Genomic DNA, 13,347 nt, shown 5'->3' on the forward strand with positions numbered 1-13,347 from the left:
CATGGAAAAGCCTTACCTGGCATATATGTGCAAGGGGCATCAGAACATTCTTTTTTCAACTTTTTTAAAATTGAGAAATCTAAAACAAATATAGACAATTACATAAAAAAATATAGAATAACAAATAAGTTATGTAGTGAACATCAGCATAACTACCACCCAAGTCAAAAAATAGAACAGTTCCGGCACCCCAGAAGCCCTTTGCCACGTGGTCACAACCCTCCCTGTTTCCACCAAAAGTAACATTCTAGTTTTTACAGTAATTTCTTCCTTGCTTTTCTGTGTAATTTTACTGCCCTGTGTTTCTTAATATGATTTAGTTTTGCCTGGTTTTGCCTTCATATAAATGAAATCATACTGAATATATTATTTCATATTTTGCCCAATATTTTGTTTATAAGATTCATCCATCTTGTAGCTCCAATGTGTTTATTTTCATTTTTGTATAATTATATGATTATGCCACAGTTTGTCAGTTCTACTCTTTTAAGGAATATTTGAGTGAATTCTAGTTTTTGGCTTGTATGAACAATGCTCTTAAACATTCTTTTTTACCTGTTTTCTGGGGTACATGTACATACATTTCTCTAGAGTGTATCCCCAGAATAGAATTGCTAGGCCATGGATTATGCATATCTTCACATTTATTAGGCAATGTGAAACTGCTTTTCTTTTTTTTCTGAAACGGAGTCTCGCCCAGGCTGGAGTGCAGTGGTGTGACCTTGGCTCACTGCAACCTCCGCCTCCTGAGTTCAAGTGATTCTCCTGCCTCAGCCTCCCGAGTAGCTGGGATTACAGGCACACACCACCACACCCAGCTAATTTTTGTATTTTTAGTAGAGACAGGGTTTCACCATGTTGGCCAGGCTGGTTTTGAGCTCTTGACCTTGTGGCCTGCCCACCTTGGCCCCCCAAAGTGCTGGGATTACAGGCGTGAGCCACCGCGCCCAGCTGTGAAACTGCTTTTCAAAGTGATTGTACCAATTTGCATGCCCACCAGCTTGGTATAAAAATTTCCTTTTGGGTTGGGCATGGTGGCTCACGTCTGTAATCCCAGCACTTTGGGAGGCTGAGGCAGGCAGATCACTGGAGGTCAGGAGTTCAAGACCAGCCTGAGCGACATGGAGAAACCCTGTCTCTCCTAAAAATAAAAAAAAATTAGCTGGGTGTGGTGGTGGTGCCTGTAATCCCAGCTACTCCGGAGGCTGAGGCAGGAGAATCACTTGAACCCAGGAGGCAAAGGCTGCAGTGATCCATGGTCGTACCATTGCACTCCAGCCTGGGCAATGAGCGAAACTCCGTCTCAAAAAAAAAGAACAAAAAATTTCCTTTCTTGTCTTCTTGACAAGTTTGGTGAGACTTATTTTTGTCCATCTGATGGAGGCGTAATGGTATCTCCTTGTAATTTTGTTTTGCTGTTCTCTGTTTCCTAATGAGATTGAGCACCTTTTCATCTGGCCATCCAGTAGGATTTCCTCTTATGTGAATTCTGTTCAAATCTTTAATCTATCTTATATTATCTTTCTTTTTTGCATGTCAGTCCTTTGTCAGAGCTACATGTTGCAAATATCAGTATCTCCTCTTTTGTAGCATGTCTTCTGATTATGGTATCCTTTAATGAACAGTCTTAATTTCAATGTAGTTGAGTTTATGAATCTTTATCTTTTATGGATATTAGGTTTCATCCTATTTTTAAAATATTTATTGACTCCCAAATCATAAAGCCATTCTTCTGTATTCTTTTGTAAAAACATTGTAACTTTGCTTTTTATATCTAGGTCTATAATCTACCTGACATTGATAGTTATGTATGGTGTGAGGTATAGAAAGCTCAATCCCACTTTTTCCATAAGGACACTCAATTGCCCAGCAGCGTTATTGAAAAGACCGTTCTTTCTCCATTGTTCTGCAGTCTCGTCTTTGTCATACATGAATCATGTTTTCAAATGTGGTCTGTCTATCTCTGCTCTAATTCCACACTGTCTTAAATAATGTAGCTTTATGATAAATCTTCACATCTGGTACAACTTTTCCTTTGATCCTATTTTGTTTATTTTTTAAAAGTCGTTAGGGTATTTTCAAGTAAATTTTGCCTTCTCATGTAAGTTTTGTTGTTGTTGTTGCTGTTTTGAGATGGAGTCTCACTCTGTTGCCCAGGCTGGAGTACAGTGGCATAATCTTGGCTCACTGCAACCTCTGCTTCCCAGGTTCAAGTGATTCTCCTGTCTCCCAGGTTCAAGTGATTCTCCTGCCTCAGCCTCCTGAGTAGCTGGTATTACAGGCGCATGCCACCACACCCAGCTAATACTTGTATTTTGAGTAGAGATGGGGTTTCACCATATTGGCCAGGCTGGTCTCGAACTCCTGACCTCAAGCCATCCTCCCGCATTGGCTTCCCAAAGTGCTGGGATTGCAGGCGTTAGCCACCATGCCCGGCCCTTCATATAAGTTTTTAAAGTAACCTGTGAAATTCCGGGCCCAGCACGGTTGTTCACGCCTGTAATCCCAGCACTTTGGGAGGCTGAGGCGGGTGGATCACGAGGTCAGGAGATCGAGACCATCCTGGCTAACACGGTGAAACCCCGTCTCTACTAAAAATACAAAAAGCTAGCTGGGCGTGGTGGTGGGCGCCTGTAGTCCCAGCTGCTCAGGAGGCTGATGCAGGAGAATGGCATGAACCTGGGAGGTGGAGGTTGCAGTGAGCCGAGATCGCGCCACTGCACTCCAGCCTGGGCAACAGAGTGAGACTCCATCTCAAAAAAAAAAAAAAAAAAAAAAGTAACTTGTGAAATTCCACACAAAAAAGTTTGTGGTTTCGTTTGGAATTGCATTAATTCTCTACATCAGTTGGGGGATAACTGTCATCTTTACAGTCCTTACAGTGTTCAGTTTCCTAATCTGTGAACTTGGTATAGCAGCTCTTCGTTCATTTAGGTCTTCTGGAACATCCTTCAATAAAGTTTTATAGTTTTCTCTATAGAGATCTTGCATTTCTTTGGTTAGATTTATTAGACACTTGATGGTTTTAAAATTCTGTTTGTAAATGGATAATATCTATTTAAAATTTTAATTTTCTAATTTTGTTGATATTTAGAAATACAGTTAATTCAATTTAAATACAATAAAATCAATTTAAAATTGATTTTAGGAATCTTGCTAGACTCTTATCAATTCCAGGATTTATTTGTATTTCCTTTACAAATAATAATAGTATCTGTGGGTAATGACAATTTAGTTTCTCTTTCAAGTACTTATATATTACTATATTTTTCTTGCTTACTGCACTGACTAGGATCTCCAGCAATGTGGAATTAACATGATGACAGCAAACATTCTTGTCTTATTCCTAACTTAAAGGGTGAACTTTCAGTGTGTTAGAATTATGTGAGCTTACAGTAGATTTTTAAAATGTATATCCCTTTTCTATGAAGGAATTTTGCTATTTCTTTTTGCTAAGAGTTTTTTTTTTTTACCTTGGTAAAATTCAACATTTACCAACCTAAATGTTGAATTTATTTATTTATATCTATTTATTAAATTAATGTAATTTAACTATTTATTTTTGGCAGAGAGTCTCACTCTGTTGCCCATTGTGTAGTGGCACAATCTTGGCTCACTGCAACCTCTGCCTCCTGGGCTCAAGTTATCCTCCCAGCTCAGCCTCCCAAGTAGCTGAGACTACAGGCATATGCCACCATGCCCAGCTCATTTTTGTTTTTTTTGTAGTGATGGGGTTTCACCGTGTTGCTCAGGCTGGTCTTGAACTCCTGGGCTCAAGCAGTCGGCCTGCCGTGGCCTCCCAGAGTGCTGAGATTACAGGCATGAGCCACCATGCCCGGCCTAAATATTGAATTTTATTAAATAACTTTTCTGCATATACAGGTTGAGTGTCCCTTACTTGACATGCTTGAAACCAGAATTATTTTATATTTCTGATTTTTTTCTGATTTTGGAATATTTGTGTTACTGATTGAACATCCCACATCCAAAAATCTGAAATCCAAACTGCTCCAATGAACATTTCCTTTGAGTGTCACTTCAGTGCTCAGTTTTGGATTTTGGAGCATTTCAGATTTCCTGTTTGGGATGCTCAGCCTGCATTGGGGTAGTCATACAGTTTTTCTCCTTTCATTGATTAATGTAGTGAATTAAATTGATTTTTTATTTTTTATTTTTTATTTTTTTTGAGACAGAGTCTCACCCCAGGCTGGAGTACAGTGGCATGACCTCAGCTCACTGCAACCTCCACCTCCCGGGTTCAAGCAATTCTTGTGCATCAGTCTCCCAAGTAGCTGGGATTATAGGCGTGAGCCATTACGCCTGGCTAATTTTGAATTTTTAATAGAGATGAGGTTTTGCCATGTTGTTCAGGTTGGTCTTGAACTCCTGACCTCAGGTGATCCGCCTGCCTCAGCCTCCCAAAGTGCTGGGATTACAGGCATGAGCCACTGTGCCCAGCTGATTTTTTATAAATGTTAAATCAACACTATATTCCTGATGTAAACCTAACTTGGTCTTGATATTTTTACCCTTTTCAAATATTGCTAGCTTTAGGTTGCTAATATTTTACTTATGTTTTCACATATTTATAAGTGAGATTACCTGTAATTTTCCCTTTTCTTACTGTCCTTGTTAGGTTTTAGTATCAAGGTTGTGTGAATTTCATAAAGCAAAGTAATGTATTTTTTCTGTTCCCTCAATGAGTTTGCATACAACTGGAATTAATTCTTCCTTGAATATTGGTTAGAATTTGCCCTTGAAGTCATATGGACATAGGACTTTCTCTATGGGAGGATTTTAAAAATCTGATTCAGTTTATTTAGCCATTATAGGACTATAGGTGTTTTCTATTTATTTTTGATTCAACTTTGGCAAATTTTATTTTTTAGGAGTTTGATCCTTCTATTTATTTATTTATTTATTTATTTATTTATTTATTTATTTATTTATTTATTTTGAGTCGGAGTCTCACTCTGTTACCCAGGCTGGAGTGCAATGGTACGACCTCGGCTCACTGCAACCTCCGTCTCCCGGGTTCAAGTGACTCTCCTGCCTCAGCCTTCCGAGTAGTTGGGATTACAGACATGCACCACCACTCCTGGCTAATTTTTGTATTTTTAGTAGAGACGGGGTTTCACCATGTTGGCCAGGCTGGTCTTGAACTCCTGGCCTCATGTGATCTACCCACCTCGGCCTCCCAAAGTGCTGAGATTACAGATGTGAGCCACTGTACCTGGCCAGTTTGATTCTCTTAAAAAGTTACATCTTTATTCTGCAAGATCTGTAGTGATATCCCCTTTTTCATTCCTATTGTTTTCTTTTCTCTGAATTACCCTCATGAGAGGCTTATCAATTTTATTCAAGTTTTGCTTTCATTGAACTTCTCTACTGTATTTTTTGTTTTTTATTTAATTTCTACTATTGGCTTCATTATTTTCTTCTAAGTACTTTCTTTGGCTTAAAAAGAACAGTAAATTTTTTTGAGATGACTGTTAATTTTCAGTTTCTCCTAATATATGCATGTAGAACCCAATAATTTTTAGTATTTCTTCTAATGCAGTCTGTAAGTTATCTGTCAAATGTTGCATTAGCTATATTGACAAACTTCAATTTGCAATCTATTTATTATTATTCAGTTCAAAATACTTTGTTTTTTATTATTTCTTTGTCAGAACTCTTCACATCTACCTCTCTTCTACTTTCAGTTATAGATTATAAAGGAGTTACCTGTCCATAATCACCTACTGATTATATATCAGAACTTAAGGTTTAACTTTTAGGTCTGATTCCTATAGCCACATCTGTTACTCATCTTCTAGGATAATAGCATATAAAGATCGTGCCATCTACCCCATTGTAGAAAGAATATGATAAATTTGGCATTTAGTTCTGCTCTTTTTTGAATCACTTCCCATCTATATCATTGTTCAAATGGCACTTGACAAAAGACCGTTTCCTAGGTTTGTTCCGTTTCTTCACAGGATGGATTTTCCCTCTCACTTACTGAAAGCTGTGCCCTCTGTTCTTAGGGACCACGGGATCATTCGAACTCTGGATTTACCCATCTATGTCACACGGGTGAAGGGCAACAATGTATACTGCCTAGACAGGGAGTGTCGTCCCCGGGTACTCACCATTGATCCCACTGAGTTCAAATTCAAGCTGGCCCTGATCAACAGAAAATATGATGAGGTATGAAGTGAGGATGCAAACTAGAGTATTAAGAGAGGCAGCACTCTTTTTTTTTTCTTTTGCTGTAAGTGATGTCTACTTCTTGCCCGACTCCACCCCAAATGTCTAGGTACTGCACATGGTGAGGAATGCCAAACTAGTTGGCCAGTCTATTATTGCTTATCTCCAGAAGAAGGGCTATCCTGAAGTGGCACTGCATTTTGTCAAGGATGAGAAAACTCGCTTTAGTCTGGCACTGGAGTGTGGAAACATTGAGGTGAGAGGAATATGGTCATCAGCCCCATATTGTCTTAGAGGTGAGAGAGTTAGAGTGCCATTGGGAGGGCATTATTCTGGGCTTGCTTCTTTAGCCAGAATAATGAAATTTGGGATTTTTTTTAGTTGTTACATTGAGCCATCTTCCTGTTGCTATTTACCCATCTCTACTTTTACCTGCCTCTGCTTCTGCCACAGCATTTCTATTTTTGTCAACCTCAATTAGTGTGAATTCAGTAACTTCTAGGATAAAAGCAAGATGGCATGGAATTTGAAAATCTTATTATTTCCTTGACACTTGATCTTGCTGACTGGCTACTTAGATGAAAGAGTACCTACTAAGCGTTGGGGCCTAGAATGTATAGGCATTGTTTTCTAAGGCGAAAAGGGCTTACGAAAACGTTTTCCAGTTCTGAACTTCTTCCTAGTAGTATTTCTTCTGTCTTTGCTAAAGCCCCTGTGGATCTTCAAACCTGGCAGGTGGGAAGTAAGGTAGCTAAGCAAGAACTGGCTCTATGGAATCAGCAACTGCTAGGTGGTTTTGTTGTAAAAGTAAATTTCTGAGGAGGAGGAGGATAATGCGATGTAATTATTTCCATCTCTGTATCCAAAGGGGTCCTATGTGTTCACTGGATTTTCTTTTTTTTTTTTTTTTCTTTTTTTTGAGGCGGGGTCTTGCTCTTGTTGCCCAGGCTGGAGTGCAATGGCATGATCTCGGCTCACTGCAACCTCCACCTCCCGGGTCCAAGCAATTCTCCTGCCTCAGCTTCCCGAGTAGGTGGGACTACAGGCGTGCACCATGATTCCCAGCTAATTTTTTTTTGTATTTTTAGTAGAGACAGGGTTTCACCATGTTGGCCAGGATGGTCTCGAGCTCTTGACCTCGGGATCCGCCTGCCTTGGTCTCCCAAAGTGCTGGGATTACAGATGTGAGCCACCGCACCCAGCCGATTTTCAATGGAATTAGACTAAAAGCTAGGAGTAATTGAAAGTATAGGAAGTTCTTCGGGAAATCTATATGGATGCAGATGCTTTGCAGAGTCCTTGGTTTTGAGTCACATTGTCCTTCAACCTGTTAACATGACCCTGGGGATTCTTTAGATTGCTCTGGAAGCAGCCAAAGCACTGGATGACAAGAACTGCTGGGAAAAGCTGGGAGAAGTGGCCCTGCTGCAGGGGAACCACCAGATTGTGGAAATGTGCTATCAGCGTACCAAAAACTTTGACAAACTTTCCTTCCTGTATCTTATCACTGGCAACTTAGAAAAACTTCGCAAGATGATGAAGATTGGTGAGGCCCTCAAACTAAGGATGGGAAGAGGGGTTCTTGGGGGAAGGAGGAAGGTGAATAAAGGAGAAAGAGAACTTAAGAGAAAAGACCTAACTTGGTGTCTCTTACTTGGTGCAGCTGAGATCAGAAAGGACATGAGTGGCCACTATCAGAATGCCCTATACCTGGGTGATGTGTCAGAGCGTGTGCGGATCCTGAAGAACTGTGGACAGAGTAAGTATCCGAGACTTGCCAGCTTTTTCAGGGTCTGAGGAAGTATTTTTCTGTTTTTGTTGAGTTAATCTGTCTATAGTGGTGAGGGATTTCTCTTTATTGTGCATTTTTTTAGGAGAGACAACATGCCCCTACTGTGCTTAGAAGATTTTCTTCAAAGCCAAAGGGAGGTGCAGCCAGAATATTCAGTCCAGCCAAACACCCTTAGGAGAATAGTTATTCATGGGGGAGATAGGAGGTTTTAAAAGGTCTTGAGTGGATGCCCTAGTAAATGCACTTGGTTGGATGCCATTAGAATTTTATTCTTTATTTTCAGTTTGGAGGTTTCACTCATTTATTCATGTATATAGTCAAGGGATATTTTTTGAGAACCCACTATATACCAAGCATTATATTAGCATTTGAGATACATTAGGAAACAAGCAAGGTGAAAGATGAGGTTTGGACCAAGGCGCTATTAGTGGAGGGGTGAGCAGTGGTCAGATTCAGGATATATTTTAAGGTAGAAACAACATGATTTATTGCGGTAACTAGATTTGAGATGTAACAGAGAGGAGTCAGTGATATCCAAGGTTCTCAGCACGGATGGATATGTCTCAAAGATAAGCAGCTATATTAGTTCTCTATTTCTGTGTAACAAATTATCCCCAAATTTAGTAGTTTAAAACCACAAACATTTATTATTTCACAATTTGTGGCATGGCTTAGCTAGGTGCCTCCGGCTTAGGATCTCTCATGAGGCTACAGTCAAAGTGTTGGCCAGAACTGCAGATATCTGAAGACTCACCGGGGAAAGAATCTACTTCTGCACTCACTCAATGGCCATTGGCAGCCCCCATGTCCTTGCTCCCTGTTGTCTAAGAAACATCAGTTTCTTTTCGTGTTGACCTCTCCATAGGAGTTTGTAACGTGGTAGCTAGTTTCCCTTACAGCAAGTGAGCAAAAGAGGGCACCCCAAGATAGAAGCCACAATCTTTGTAACCAGATCTAGGAAGTAACATCCCATCACATCTGCCATGTTCCATCCATTAGAAGCTATTTAATAAATCCAGCCCACACTTAAGAGGTGGGTATTTTGCAACAACTTGAATACCAGGAGTCAGGGATTACTGGGGGGCCATTTCAGAGGTTGCTTACCACAGCAGCATGCATTTGGAAATGTACCTATACCACAAAGTCTGTTTTCTCTACAGAGTCCCTGGCCTATCTCACAGCTGCTACCCATGGCTTAGATGAAGAAGCTGAGAGCCTAAAGGAGACATTTGACCCAGAGAAGGAGACAGTGAGTCTTTATTTACATAATTGTCTCTTATTACAGGATTAACTCTAGGATCTTAGAACAATTTAAAATTATGAATGTCACTCTCCCACCTGGTTACCAGGAGAGGCAGAGAAACAAATGAGATCAAAGGAGGCTCCATAACTTTCCTTACGTGACTTCCAAGTGCTATTTGTTTTTAGCGTCTTTTCTTCTACTATTCAGATCCCAGACATTGACCCTAATGCCAAGCTGCTCCAGCCACCTGCACCTATCATGCCATTGGATACCAATTGGCCTTTATTGACTGTATCCAAAGGATTTTTTGAAGGCACCATTGCCAGCAAAGGTAAGTACCTATTTCTCCCATAGCACTTTTGTTGTTTGTTTTGTGAAGAACTGTCCTAGAGAATACCATTAGCATTTAGTTTAACTTGTCCTTTTTTTCTGCATGGAGCCTAATGGAATATTGAAATGCCAGTCATTTATGGTGCAGTCTTAAAAACTTAAAATAGCATTTTCAGGTCATTAAAGAAAATTTGGAAAATAGGGAGAAGAAAAGGGATCCCTCTACTACCATCAATAACTTCGGTTAATATTTTGGTGTATTTTCTTAGGTTTTACTATATATGTAGTCATGTTCTTTGTTCAGTATTTTATCGTTCATGACATACAATCTTAAAGGTACTAATTCAACTACCTGTAATTCCGGTATGTGGGTATAGGCAGATGTGTGCTATCACCCTCCACCACTTCCACCCTTAACCTCCTCCTGTTTTCTGGGTCTCCTAGTTCATTTCCCGTGAGTAAGAGCCTAAACAGACTCTTGAGCATTTTGTGCCAAACCCCACTCTTTCCTCCACCTCCTCTATCTACCCTATGCCTGATGCCCTGTACACATTGTAGTGGTGGTAGCTTAGCAAAGCGCTCAGGAAGAAATTCAAGAGTTGGTAGCCAAAGGCTGGTAAATACAAATTATTTAAGAGCCAGTTTTTGGTAGCAGGAAGGCCAGTTCCTTCCATCTGTCTTCTATTCCCTCCCTCTGTGAAAGCTACTGCAAGTTAGCATAACATATATACCACAAAAATAAATAATACACAAAAATAAATAGTAAGTAGGCAGAAGCTTGGCACCTGTTTTTGAAAGGATTTAACCTGCCTACAGAAAAGGCTGTATCTCAGACTTGCTGGACTATAACCAGTTCCGTTCTGTTCCTTCCCTCTGTAGGGAAGGGAGGAGCACTGGCTGCTGACATTGACATTGACACTGTTGGTACAGAGGGCTGGGGAGAGGATGCAGAGCTGCAGTTGGATGAAGGTAAAAGTGCTGTTTTAAGACTGTTCTGGGGTGATGGACACCTTGGATTGAGACTGGGTTGTGGGTAGCTCTGCAGACTTCCAGGCCATGAAACGAACTAGGATTGATTTTACTTCCTTTGGCTAAGATTATGCCACTGCCCAAATCTGTTTTGAGCTTGAATTTTCCTTACAGATGGGTTTGTGGAGGCTACAGAAGGTTTGGGGGATGATGCTCTTGGCAAGGGACAGGAAGAAGGAGGTGGCTGGGATGTAGAAGAAGATCTGGAGCTCCCTCCTGAGCTGGTATGTGGAATTTGTACCCTTAGAAGGTTCTCTCCATATCTCCCTGTGGAAGCCAGAGGCCTTATTGTCCCCTACCACTATCCTAAGGTCTCCTATCCTATCCCCTACCACTATCCTAAGGTCAGCCCTTCTGGGAAGGGGACTAGACCCTCCTTCTGGTCTGATGCTTATCTCCCATTTGAAAGAAGGAAGATGGCTGGGCACGGTGACTCATGCCTGTAATCCCAGCACTTTGGGAGGCTAAGGCAGGACAATTGCTTGAGCCCAGGAGTTCAAGACCAGCCTGGGCAACATAGCAAGACCCTGTCTCTATTTTAAAAAGTAAAAGAAGCAGGAAGAACGAGAGAGTCAAAGTTAGTGGCCTTGTCACTTCCATCTATCCTGATATGCTCTAAGAGGAGAGGATGTAGGACTTATCTCTAATCTGATGCTTAACTCCCATTTGAAAGAAAGAAGAATGAGGTAATCAGCGTTCTGCCAGCAGCAGCTTATGAGAAGGTAGCAAGCTGTTTCATCTGAATTGGAGTTTTTGATATGTCATTTTGTCACTGGTGAGGTGGCTCCTATTTTGGCAGCCTTCTCCCACAATTATCACCCCTCTTCCTCAGTGGGGGCAGGGAACAATGTAAATGGTTGTGTTCTAGATTCAACAGAACAAAGTGCTTGAATGGCTTAAAAAATTACTCAATTTGGCTGGGCACAGTGGCTCACGCCTGTAATGCTAGCACTTTGGGAGGCTGAGCCAGGCAGATCACTTGAACTCAGGAGTTGGAGACCAGCCTGGGCAACATGGCAAAACCCCATCTCTACAAAAAAATACAAAAATTAGCCAGGTGTGGTGACTCATGCCTGCAGTCCCAGCTACTCGGGAGGCTGAGGTTGGAGGATTGCTTGAGCATGGGAGGCCCAGGTTGCAGTGTGCCGAGATCATGCCTCTGTACTCCAGTCTAGGTGACAGAGTGTGACCCTGTCTCAAAAAAAAAAAAAAAAAAAAATTACTCAATACTCAATTTTTGTTTTTCCCCTAGGATATATCCCCTGGGGTAGCTGGTGGGGCTGAAGATGGTTTCTTTGTGCCCCCAACCAAGGGAACAAGCCCAACTCAGGTAAGCGGGAAGAAACCCAGCACGGCAGGGATGAGTGGCTAATACTTGATTAGTATATAACAGGTGTTGGCTACTTTTCTACTATAGTTACAGAGGAGAATAGAGAAGGGACAAAGTTTCACTTGGCTTGGGTTTTTTTGTTTCTTGTTAGATCTGGTGTAATAACTCTCAGCTTCCAGTTGATCACATCCTGGCAGGCTCTTTCGAAACAGCCATGCGGGTAAGTAACCTTGGCTTTTCCTCTTGAGTGTGCCTAGCCCAGGGTCCCCGGGAGATGGTTGACTCATTTTAATCAAGTGAAATTATCCTACCCATAAGGGCAAAGGTGTATATTTTTCATGAAAACTCTTTATCTTTGTTAAGTACACTTGCCTTCCTGTTATCTGCCTTCCACTTGGCCTAGTAATCTCTTAGGGCAGATCCTTCAGTCATCTTCCACCCATTTATAGCTTGCTTTCTGGCTCACATCAGTGAGATAAGTACCCCTTTCCAAGCAGGGGTCTGTTTTGAACACTAAGCCAGTATTGTTATAATAACAACAATAATGATAACACTGCAATAACTGCTAATGTTTATTTAATGTTCACTGTGTGCCAGGCACTATCCTAAATACTTTAATAGGTATCATTAAATGAGGTAGGTCTTACAATTAAGTGTATTTTACTGATGAGGAAACGTGAATAGAGAAATTAATTACCTTGCCCAAGGAAAAGTAGCTTTTTATGCAGCAGGGCCAAAATCCTTGTTTCTTTCCTTCTGTTCCAGCTCCTTCATGACCAAGTAGGGGTAATCCAGTTTGGCCCCTACAAGCAACTGTTCCTACAGACATACGCCCGAGGCCGCACAACCTATCAGGCTCTGCCCTGCCTACCCTCCATGTATGGCTATCCTAATCGCAACTGGTAAGGCCCTTTGCTCTTTGCTTTCATCTGTTCCAAGTTGTGGTCGATATTTCAGATGGTAGCCTCAGTGACATAGTCAGAATTCTCTCAGAGCTAGGGTTTCCCAGTAGAAAAAGATCTTTGGTTTGTTACTCTATGGGGTTGGTTTACACCTGCTGTCATCCTCTTCCCCAGCTCCTTTGACAGGAGACAGGAGGGTAGCTATGAGGATGTTTGCCAGAAAAGGAAACTGGGTCCTAGTTGGCTACTGACTATCCTGTCTTCTTCCTACTTTTCCCTTTCCAGGAAGGATGCAGGGCTGAAGAATGGTGTACCAGCTGTGGGCCTGAAGCTTAATGACCTCATCCAACGGTTGCAGCTGTGCTACCAGCTCACCACAGTTGGCAAATTTGAGGAGGCTGTGGAAAAATTCCGTTCCATCCTTCTCAGTGTGCCACTTCTTGTTGTGGACAATAAACAAGAGATTGCAGAGGTAGGAGGGTCTAGCCGCTGTCCCAGTTCTGGGCACTTCCACATTCTTGTCTCTGTA

At 41.4% G+C, this 13,347-nt stretch overlaps 1 protein-coding gene across 2 annotated transcripts in view; it reads left to right on the plus strand.

Annotated features, from left to right (window-relative positions):
* Positions 1–13,347, plus strand: part of COPA (COPI coat complex subunit alpha) — a 54,087-nt gene that overhangs the window by 38,060 nt on the left and 2,680 nt on the right. For both annotated transcript variants that reach the window (XM_019025301.4, XM_063693712.1), the window contains exons 18-29: positions 6,030–6,192; positions 6,302–6,448; positions 7,549–7,738; positions 7,856–7,951; positions 9,145–9,233; positions 9,435–9,558; positions 10,437–10,526; positions 10,701–10,810; positions 11,839–11,916; positions 12,068–12,136; positions 12,682–12,818; positions 13,104–13,290. In XM_019025301.4, the coding sequence (XP_018880846.1) occupies positions 6,030–6,192; positions 6,302–6,448; positions 7,549–7,738; positions 7,856–7,951; positions 9,145–9,233; positions 9,435–9,558; positions 10,437–10,526; positions 10,701–10,810; positions 11,839–11,916; positions 12,068–12,136; positions 12,682–12,818; positions 13,104–13,290 (1,480 nt within the window). The remainder of the gene's footprint in view (positions 1–6,029; positions 6,193–6,301; positions 6,449–7,548; positions 7,739–7,855; positions 7,952–9,144; positions 9,234–9,434; positions 9,559–10,436; positions 10,527–10,700; positions 10,811–11,838; positions 11,917–12,067; positions 12,137–12,681; positions 12,819–13,103; positions 13,291–13,347) is intronic.

This window comes from Gorilla gorilla, chromosome 1, assembly GCF_029281585.2.
Source record: "Gorilla gorilla gorilla isolate KB3781 chromosome 1, NHGRI_mGorGor1-v2.1_pri, whole genome shotgun sequence".
In the NCBI taxonomy this organism is placed as follows: domain Eukaryota; kingdom Metazoa; phylum Chordata; class Mammalia; order Primates; family Hominidae; genus Gorilla; species Gorilla gorilla.